This window comes from Antennarius striatus, chromosome 16 (assembly GCF_040054535.1).
Source record: "Antennarius striatus isolate MH-2024 chromosome 16, ASM4005453v1, whole genome shotgun sequence".
Classification (NCBI taxonomy): Eukaryota; Metazoa; Chordata; class Actinopteri; order Lophiiformes; family Antennariidae; genus Antennarius; species Antennarius striatus.
In genome coordinates this window covers 14,441,685-14,453,077 of record NC_090791.1, presented here as the reverse complement: position 1 = coordinate 14,453,077, position 11,393 = coordinate 14,441,685, and the positions used below count along the sequence as shown (strand labels likewise).

General features: G+C 41.5%; 1 protein-coding gene across 1 annotated transcript; it reads left to right on the top strand.

The window, feature by feature from the left end:
* The first annotated feature begins 509 nt into the window (after positions 1-509).
* On the top strand, positions 510-9,393 carry LOC137609362 (medium-chain acyl-CoA ligase ACSF2, mitochondrial-like). Its single transcript, XM_068336346.1, has 16 exons — positions 510-577; positions 1,162-1,357; positions 1,590-1,718; positions 4,612-4,665; positions 5,638-5,756; positions 5,886-6,048; positions 7,348-7,443; positions 7,523-7,674; positions 7,762-7,853; positions 8,019-8,095; positions 8,183-8,290; positions 8,370-8,521; positions 8,608-8,749; positions 8,866-8,976; positions 9,065-9,133; positions 9,248-9,393. The coding sequence occupies exons 1-16, from the start codon at positions 510-512 to the stop codon at positions 9,296-9,298; spliced, it is 1,779 nt and encodes a 592-aa protein (XP_068192447.1). The 3' UTR covers positions 9,299-9,393.
* The last annotated feature ends 2,000 nt before the right edge of the window (positions 9,394-11,393 follow it).

Sequence of the window (11,393 nt, the reverse complement as noted above, 5' to 3'; positions counted from 1 at the left end):
AATGTTTATTTTCAGTCAAATACTTTAATCCACAAGATATTACAGTTCAGCATTTTCTTTCCCACAAATCCTTCCCTTTATCGGCTGAAGGCTGTCAAGTCTGTCAAATCACCCTATTCTTTTAACAATAGCCTTAACTTGCTAAACAATCCTCGGTTTGATGTCAAGTGAAGGGCCTCATATCCGTTGTACCTTATTGGTAGGCTTTTCAAGCATTTATAAGCATAATTTTTTCTATGTTGCCATGACCAGGAATTGTGCTGACAACATTCTGGTGCCTTAAACATGACTTCTTTCACCATTGGCTAGGGCCAATGTTTGAGTTCTCTTATTTATATTAACTAATGTTCTTATTCTGTTTATCTATTCTATTCTATTATATTCTATTCTATTATATTCATTGATCATTATCGGGAATGTGCAGTACATCCTTGGCAAGCAAGCTTGATATATTAGCAGCAATGGGGAATATTGGGAGTACAGTACATCCTTGCATGTTTCATGGAGTCATGGCTGCTTCTGCTTATCCCGGACCAGAGTGTAGCTTTGCCTGGCTTTATGGACATCATCATGAGCAGTAAGAAGAAGGGAGGAGGGTTGCACTGTTTCACTGCATCCCTGGTCATGTGACTGTGAAGAAGTGACTCTGTTCCCTGGACACTGAACTGCTTGCGGTCAGGTTGTATCCCCATTATCTGCAGAAGGAGCTCATGGCCATTATGGTGTTTAGTGTCTACATTCCTCCATCAGCCGATGCAGAGTCTGCAAGTGACTTCATCCACTTCACCTTTGCTCAGCTTTAAATGAAGAATACCAGTGCTTTCTCCATGATCACTGGAAATTGAAATCAAGCGTCTTTGGTAAAATCAAAACCAAACTACCAGTTTGTGACGTGCCTGATCAGCAGCAACAAAACTCTGGACCTAATGTATGCAGATGTGTTCCAGGCTGTTCACCACACTGATGCATTAATTGACTGTAGTCTACATTTTGAATGAGAAATACAGTTTCACTCAACATTAAAAAAAAACATGTAAATTTCAATAAAAAGTAACAACTCTACTCTCCACCATTCTGTGCTCGACAGAAGGTACAGTCAAGAATGCCAAATTTATGTAATGTACCTAATGTTTAACCCTTGTGTTATGTTTTCTTTGACAGGTCAATCCATGTGGATAATCGTCCTCACATTTCAAGCATGACCAGCAGCTATGTCCATGGCACTTCCTCCATCTCTTTGCTCCCTCTGACAGTAGGACAAATATTAGACTCTGCAGTCCAGCGATGGCCTGACCGGGAAGCTATGATTTTTGTACAAGATGGATTCCGGAGAACATTTGCTCAGTTTCAGCAAGATGTGCGTTTCCAATCTTGTGCCTTCTTTTGTCAGGGTCCATTTGCATGCAGTGTCACCCCTTTAATGGCAGCCATGATATATTTCATATATTTCAATATCAATGACTCCCAGTATAACGTCTAAGTTAATAGGAATAGGAAACTCAAATTTGATTCAGTGGCCAATGTTGTAAAATGCCAGTATTAATGGTACTGTTAGTTAATTATATATTTTCTTAAATTCTTCCATGCAGGTTGATAAAGTGGCTGCTGGCCTTCTGGCTTTGGACCTGAAACCAGGTGACCGAATGGGAGTTTGGGGACCCAACATATATGAATGGATCCTTTTCCAGTACGCGACAGCCAAGGCAGGAATCATACTGGTCAGTTTGAGAGTTGTTAATATATTTAAAAGTTTCCCTTTCCCATGCCACATCCACCAGCACTGACTGGGGGCTCCCAAGGTGTTCCCAGGCCAGTGTTGAGATATAGTTCCTCCACCTGTTCCTGGGTCTGTCTCAGGGTCTCCTCTCAGCTGGACGTGCCAGCTCCCTCTTTGCTGCAGCAGTGCGGTAAAGCGACTGCAATACTGCTCCTGCTGCCCCAATTCTCCTTCCAATCTCACATTCCATTGTTCCCTCACTTGTGAACAGGACCCTTTTAAGTATCCCTAACAGGGTACTTAAACTCCTTCACTTGTGGAAGGACCTCATTCCACAATCGGAGAAGGCAGTCCACCGGCTTCCTGCCAAGGACCATAGCCTCAGATTTGGAGGTGCTGATCCTCATCGCAGCCGCTTCACACTCAGCTGCAAAATGGACCAGTGAGTGCTGCAGGTCACAGGCCGAAGAGTCAAACAGGACCACATCCTCTCCAAAAAGAAACAATTTGATCCTCAGCCTACCAAACTGTAAACCATCTTCCCCATGACTATGCTTCGATATTGGTGACAAAGCGCAGACCTGGCAAAGGCCAACATCCACTCGGAACAAGTTCTTGACTTACTGCCAAGAACCCAAACACAACTCTCATTTTGGGCTTACAGGGACTGGATGGCCCTGAGGACAGGCCCCCTCACCCCATTCTCCTGCAATACCTCCCACAGTTAGTCCCTGGGGACCCGATCGTACGCCTTCTCCAAGTCCACAAAACACATGTAGTCTGGATGGGCATACTCTCAAGCCCCGTCTAGGATCCCTGCGAGAGTAAAGACCTGGTCCGTTGTTACACGACCAGGACGGAACCCACATTGTTCCTCCTCAATCTGAGGTTCCACAAACAGCGGGACCCTCCTTTCCAGCACCTTGGAGTAAACTTTCCTAGGGAGGCTGAGGAGTGTGATGCCCCTGTAGTAGGCACACACCCGCTGGTACCCCTTTTTAAAAAGAGGAACCACCACCCCAGCACTGTCGGCACTGCCCCAGACTTCAATGCAATGATAAAGAGGCATCTATGACATCCCTTCAACACCCAGAGTCTTCAGCATTTCCGGGTGAATCTCATCAACTTTTGCCCCGGGTGTTGTTTAACTACCTCAGTGACTTTGTCCAGAGAGATTGATTTGAATATCCTATCATCCTCCAGCTCTGCCTCTGCAACAGAGGACGGGTCATTTGGGGTAGTTGGATTCAGGAGTTCCTCAAAGTGTTCCTTCCACCGACCAACAACTTCCTCAGTCGAGGTCAATAGTGTCCCATCCTTGCTGTATACAGCTCGGATGGTCCCCCATTTCTCCCTCCTGAGATGTTGGAAAGTCTTCCAGAACCATTTTGGTGCAGTCTGAAAGTCCTTCTCCATGGCCTCTCCAAACTCCTCCCACACCCTCTGTTTTGCCTCCATCACAGCCGAGGCTGCAGTCGTTCTGGCCTGTCAGTACCCTGCAACAACCTCAGAAGTCCCCAGGGACAACATGCCCCTGAAAGCGTCCTTCTTCAGTCGGACAGCTTCACTGACCACTGGGGTCCACCACGGTGTTTGAGGGTTACCGCCCCTTGAGACACCCAAGACCTTGAGACCACAGCTCTCAGCTGCAACTTCAGCAATGGAAGCTTTGAACATCGACCAGGTTCAACGTCCCCATCCTCCACAGGGATGTAAGAGAAGCTCCCTCGGAAGTGTGAACTGAAGGCCTCGCGGACAGAATCCTCCTCCAGACGTTCCCAGGTCTATCTAAAGGTTTGCCCTGCCAACGGACCCAACTTACCACCAGGTGACGATCAGTTGACAGCTCTGCCCCTCTCTTCACCCAAGTGTCCACAACACATGGTCGAAGGTCAGATGATACGATCACAAGATCAATCATTGACCTCCAACCTAGGGTTCTCTGGTACCAGGTACACTTATGCGCATCCTTGTGTTCGAACATGGTGTTAGTTGTGAACAATCCATGACTAGCACAGAAGTCCAACAACATAACATCACTTGTGTTTAGATCAGGGAGGCCATTCCTCCCAATTAAGCCCCTCTAGGTAGCTCCATCATTGCCGACATGTGCATTGAAGTCCCTCAGGTGAGCAATGGAGGCCCCTACAGAAATTACGTGAAGGACCCCATTTAGGGACACAAAGAAGGCCGTATACTCTGAGCTGCTATTTGGTGCATACGCACAAATAAAAGTCAGAGTTTTCCCTCGCACAGCCCTAAGGCATAGGGAGGCGACCCTCTCATTCACTGGGGTAAACTCCAACACAGCGGCACTCAACTGGGGGCTTGAGTATCCCCACACCCGCCCTGCGCCTCACGCCTGACGCAACTCCAGAGTAAAACCAAATCCAACCCCTATCCAAGAGTTTGGATCCAGAACCAAGGCTATGTGTGGAGGTAATTCCCACCAGATCTGACTGGTAACCCTCCAACACAAGCTCCGGCTCCTTCCCTGCCATTGAGGTGACATTCCAGGTCCACAAAGCCAGCTTCTACCACCAAGGTCCGGTCAATTGTGACCCCCTGTCGTCACTGCCACCCATATGGCGGTGCAGCCGACCCCATCAATCTGCCCTGCGGGTGGTGGGTCCACAGGGGTGACTGCAATTGTACCGGTCAGTTTTATACATACCCGTCAGTGATTTATGCATTTCAATTAACATTTGCAGTGAAACCGTGTTGGTCGACTTTTGCTTCTTTTAAGGAGCTCTGTAAAGCATTTATGTTCTATGGTAACAGATAAGGGGTGCTTACCAGGTCATATTATTGAACAATAGGTATTAATTTCCACATAAAGCATGTTGTAATGAGTTGTGCATCGAGGACTATTTTAATTGTTCATACATTTGCAGGTACCATTGAACCCAGCATTTCACTTGCAGGAAGTTGAATTTACACTGAAGAAGGTAAGACAAGCTCAGTGAAGAAAGCACATATAATTATGTATGAGTGAAATGTTGTGTGGCACGGTGGCACAGTGGATCATGCTATTGTTTGAGTTGACCTGAAGTCCTGGGACTATTCTGTGTTGAGTTTGCAGTGGTTATGGAGGCATAGTGGGATGACCAATAACCATAGGGTTAGTGGTTTGAATCCTGCATGTTGTTTTCTTGGGCAAGACACGTCACCCACCTTGCCTCCAGTGTCACTCACACTGGTGTATGAATGTGAATGCATCATATAGTGTTGGTCGGAGAAGACATTGATTCACATTGATGTTTTTGTCTGCTTTCCATTAGGGCTAAGATGTAGTTTACCACTACTGATGTGACTGTCGATAATAAGTAAGAGATTCAGTGTAAAAGTCCTGTGTTAATCCAATCTGATACCCTAGTCCTCAACATATGAATATTTTTTATATTTATGGCAGACAGACGTTGTTGAGTGAAATGATGATAACTTGATTATTATTTTGTCTGTGATTTTATTTTGAAAATCCAAAGTATAATCAAGAATGACGACTCAAAACGACCTGTACCTGTTTATACTTTTTTATGTGTTGTTTTTATGTCCTGTTATTGTTTCTGGTAAGTGTTAAGGAATAGCACTTTCATATTTAGAGTGGTAATGGCATTAAAATAACCTAAATGGCGATTATAGATGGAAATTTACTAGTGACTTACGAACAGTTCAACTTACGAACAACGTCTCAGAACCAACTGTGTTTGTATGTTGAGGACTGTCTCTATTATTGTTACCATGAGTGAGTGTGACTGGATTTTTTTGTCTTTGCATGTGTAGCTCTGTGATAAAGTGGCAACCTTTTAAGTTAAGTTTGTTAAGCTTGGCACCAGTCCCTCATGACCTAACACAGGATAATCTGTCACAATCTGATTTTTTATTGTACTCACATCTGTGACATTATTTATTGCTTGCAGGTCCAGTGTAAAGCTGTGGTCTGTCCAACCAACTTCAAAACACAAAATTACTGCGAAATGTTGAGGCAGATCTGCCAAGATATCAACCCATCACCAGTGGGCATAATCAAAAGCTCCAGGTTTGACAGTTAACGTCAAATATCCATCATTGTTTTTCCTTGTCTTTGTGGAAGCAGGAAATCAATAATCCCATAATCTATATTGAATGCTGTGGATAAAATGTAAAGTTTCTGTTCTTGGTCTGCCAGATTGCCAGACTTGCGTATGGTGATTGTGACAGATAGCAGACAGCCAGGGATGCTCAGCGTAGAAGATGTGATGGAAGCAGGGGAGAGTCGGCACCACAAAGAACTACTGGATCTACAGACCAAGCTGTCCTGTGATGATCCCATCAACATTCAGTTTACATCGGTCAGTACTGTTCACTACTGCTCAATGGCTCACATATCTCACTTATACTGACACTGTTCTTTGGAATTGCTTGGCTTGTGATCAGATGTAGATACTCCGTCACTTCCTGTTAGCTGTTTGACTGCTATTTGTCTGTTAAATTACCATAATTTTAGTTCCTTTCTTAAATAAATAGGAGAGCTACATGTAATATTAACTGCTAGTTGCACCAATTTACAGTTCTTTGGGCAGTTCCTTTAATAACTTTTAAAGCTAGCAGCTGTTAGCATCACTAGCGATGGCTTCTCCCTGCTCAATCTAACCAGTTACGACATGCTCAGTTGCATTTCCACAGAAACCTTTTTTATTGGATCACCATTTCATCACTTCTTAAATTTCTTAGACTACATACCATCAGGCAAAATTCCCTTGACCTGACGGTGCTGTAACCAATTTCAGGGTGATTCCATCAGTATTGAACTCATTATTGAAGCATAACATTACTGAGGATTTGTGTGGTAGAATTATCCCCCTTCCAAACACGTCATCTTGTGGGTGATGGTCGGGACTTAGTGTTGCTCCCTTAAGGATTCAAAAACTTAAAACCAAGGAAGACTAGCTCCATGAATTAATTCCTAAATTAGATAACTGAAGCAAACAGCCCTAAGCCTAGATAGAATATGGCGTTGACAAAAAGTCTTGTTTATCTGAAACTTTATCTTTTGACAGTCTTTAAGCATATAGTGATGCACAGACACAGTGCAGGCATGGGCAAACTGCGGGCCAAGTACTGCCCGTTAGGCATTGTAAACAGGTCCACCAAAGTTGTTTTCACTATATAATTAATTTTACGGAATAACTGAATTAGTAAAATACTTTTTTACAATAATCTTTACATATATACAGTATACTTCGCTGCCTGTTAAAGTCCAAAACGTTTTCTGTAATAGTTTTTACATGTCCTTTGCATCATTACGTTAGTGTTCCTCACCTGGTCCAATTTTATAACTTTATGTGACCCACCCCTTCCATAGCAACATATTTCCCCACTGCGGATTAATTAAGCATTAACTTCTACCATCACGTAACTATCCCTGAGCAATATAATTGTGCATACAACTGTTGTTCTTGATAGTTATTTGGATATCCTTTCCCCTGTCAATCTGTAGCAAATAAATTAAACTAATGCCTTATCTAAACCAGTGTTACTCAACAACTGTGTTGTGGCATATAAGTGTGATGCGAGAAATCATCAGGTTTGCTGTGGAAGAAGCAATACATAAAAGTAAATCACAAATGAATTTGCTTTTGTGGTTTCAGGGGACAACAGGTCGTCCAAAAGGAGCCACTCTTTGCCACCAACACATTGTAAATAATGCCTACTTCATCGGTCTGAGAGTGGGTTATGAGTGGAAAGTAAGTCAAAATTTGTCTATTGATTTGTAGAAACCCAACTGTGTAAAGGCACATATCCAATTCTCTGTATTTCCACCAGCCTCAGGTGAGAATATGCATGAAGGTACCCATGTACCACTGCTTTGGCTCTGTTCTTGGAGGAATGAGTATGGCAGTTCATGGTGTCACATTGGTCTTCCCTTCTGTTGGATACAACAGTCAAGCCAACCTAGAGGCCATTCAAACTGAAAAGTATTAAGTCTATAATCAAATACATTAATTTGAGTTTTATAACATTTTGCACTTTAATTGATCTGCATTCTTGTTCTTGCACTCCAGGTGTAATGTTGTCTATGGCACTCCCACAATGTACATCGACATGCTTTACCAACAGGAGAAACACAAGTCTGATCTGTCATCACTTGAAGCAGGTAGGACACTCAAAAAACTCTTAGACTCTTAAAAATGGACCATCAAAATATCAGCACCGCCAACCACAATGAGGAGCATGTATCAATGACTGTAACATGAGAAATATGCTGTCACTTTGGAGTGATATTTAGCATCATTCTTTTTGATGTGTTGCTGAATCTTAGCTGTCATAGGAGGCGCTCCATGCCCTCCTGCGATCATTAGAAAGCTGAGAAAAGACACAAACATAAAAGAAATAATAGTAAGTAATTACATGTCCTTTCTTGGAAATCGTAAATATTCCATCTCCTTCGACATTTAATTACATTTGTACATTATGTTTTGATAGCTGTCTTATGGAACCACGGAGACTAGTCCAGTTACATTCTTGGCATTCCCACAAGACAATGAGGACATGAAGCTACACACTGTGGGATGCATCATGAACCACACTGAGGTGTGACATAGAATTGGCACAAGCTTTTACCAAACATAACAACAGAACAATTGTTTAATTCTATAAGTCTTTATATTAGGCTAAAGTGGTGGACACTACTACCGGGAAGACTGTCCCTCTGGGGGAAACTGGAGAGCTCATGATCAGAGGCTACTGTGTGATGCGTGGATACTGGGATGATCCAGAGAAAACCAGTGAAGTTATCTCTAAAGCCGGCTGGTACAGCACTGGGTGTGTATGATAAAGGGGAAAATACAGAGACACAATACTGGGACTGATAATCATGTTGGAACTTAACTTGATTTTATTCTGTACAGTGACATAGCCAGTCTGAATAGTCTAGGATATTGTCATATTGATGGGCGCTTACAAGACACAATCATTCGAGGAGGGGAGAACATTTACCCGGCTGAGATAGAGGAAATTCTCTATACACATTCCAAAATACAGAGTGTGCAGGTAAGACAAGCAAGAATGTTCTCAGATGGCACAAACACTTTTAACCATTTGGAAAATTGCTGATGTACATTTTGTTATCAACAGAATAAATCTCCTGAGATGGTTTCTGTTTACAGGTGGTCGGGGTCAAAGATTCAAGGCTGGGTGAGCAGGTGTGTGCCTGCATTAAACTGAAGGAAGGTCAGACCTGCAGTGCAGAGGTGATAAGAACATTCTGCAAAGGCAAGGTGAGAGTCAGTGATTACTGTGAAAAGATTGGCTTAATAAAATATAATTCAAAAATTCTGACAGAAACATCTCTCATTTTGTTTCCAGATGTCCCACTTCAAGATTCCACATTATGTTGTCTTTGTAGACAGCTTCCCTTTAAGTGGCAATGGAAAGGTATGCTCATTCTACAATAACTCAAAAATTCCTTGACTATAAAGATGACTATCGTGATTGATCATTGATAAATAGATTACGGGATTGATGTGGCTACCTCTTATGTTTATCTAGATCAAGAAGAACAATTTAAGGGAGAGAATGGAGAAAGAATTAGGTCTTTGACATCGTCAACCTGAATGGACGGACCCTAATGCTTGCAGGAATGTGGTGATATTGTATTTTGTATCTCCTGCCATGAACAAATTGAGGAGGGGGCTATGGGCTTTGTTTCATGATCAGTTACAAAGATTACAATAAAAAAAATGTTTCACTAAAGCTTTAATACACAAACCCAAGTATTGAGATTTTACCTTTATGCTGTCAAGGTAGTTGTGCGATTTTATTTCTTCAGGCAAAGGCTGATGTTGGTAGTCACTTGGTTGGTATCCAGAGCAGATTTCAAATACTATTCCATATTTTTAAAATCAATTCTCTACATATAACAACGAAGTAGGATTTTTGTTTCGATCATTCATTCATTCATTCTGAATTATTTAATGCATTAGATGTTTGTATTATCATTGCTGATTGATTTTACTATTGTAGATCAAATGGTTTTCTGGGTTTTAATATAGATGTGTTCAAATCTCTTCATATCCACCAACAATGTTATATATATTTTTAAAAAAATGTATGTAGCATATCTCTCTTGTGATTACTTGTGATATCAAAAACATGATTTCCAGATATTTGGATAATCTTTGGTATGTCAACTTTGAATCAGAATTAATCTTTTTTTGGGATGTTGTATTGACTTTACCAGCATAACATGAGACAGTTGTAGATCTGTAAACAGTCTAGTCTTTTGCATAACAAACTGAAATAACAATACCAACAAATAAGTCAACCCATCTGAATTTCAATTATTGAAGTTGCAAACTTCTTTCCAATAAAGAAGAAGCTGTCATATTGGTGTTCTGCTGTCAGTTTTGTTTTCTTGCTTTTAGTATTATATCAGTTTGAATGTACAGTAATCCCTTGTTACTCGTGGTTAATGCGTTCCAGGACCATCCGCAAAAAACAAAATTCCACAATATAGCGACAAACTATTTATTTTATTATTTACAGTAATGTAAATGTGTATGAACCCTCCGCATATTGATATTAAACCACCTTCTATCTGTCATACGTTTTCCCACACTCTTATAGATTGTTTAAAGCTCTTTTAAGTGTCTTTAATACATGGAAGTGCGCTGCATTCTGTGAGTCTCGGAACGTAGCGCACTTCCGGATGCGGTCAGCCAATAGCATAAGCCTACAGTAACACGTGACTACATACTAAAAATCCGCAATGTAGTTTAGCTGGGAATCTTGAAGCGCAAATACGCGAAGGATTCCTGTAATCGAAAGGAAAAACACTGCAAAAGCTTATTTCCATGTATTTACAGTAGTACCAGTATAGTTACGATAATGAAATGTACAATAAGTATGGTAAGGACTCAACCTTTGTGGAATGGAGAACATCTGACCTCACCTGGGAAGCATTAGGCCCATTTACGGTCTACTTCACATGATCCCATATTATACGGATTTCACACAGGTTTTAGAACTATATTGAACTATATAGAACTGTATTTGAAATGTATTTCCCCAAACTGATCTGTGGTCCTAATTTTAACTGTTTAAAAGTCATCAAATTAACTCAACTGTTCTAGTCTGTTGGCAGATTTTGGGACATTGTTGTCCGTGCTCTGATAGAGAGGCAGTTGCTTAGACTTTGTAATTTTTACAGAGAAAATGTTCAATGAACAACGAATACTGTGGGCAACCATTCCCAAGGTGAAATTCCAAAATAAGATTTAAAAAAATTAGATAAAAACTAAGACACTCAATAGCTAAAAGGCACACTCCTATATTCTAAAGTAGTGAAAGACCATGAGTATGCATGGTATACATTGGGACGCATACGTTGAATGAAGCAGTAATACCATGAAGGTCCTTCCACAAACTCATTTATATTCGTCGCCTTGACTACATGTGCATGGACACCTATGGACAATTTAGTGTGATAAATTCACCTTAGCTGTATGTTTTTGCTGATGGGAAGAAGCCTGAGAGCCTGAAAAGAAACATGAAAACGTGATTCAGAATACACAAGCTTTGCACAGAAAGAATTGAATATCACGGTGAGTGTGGTAAACATAGTACAGGTTACTGAATACGAAGTGCTGGGGGTAATCATTGATGGGATGCCAACCTGGAAACCTCATGTAAGACA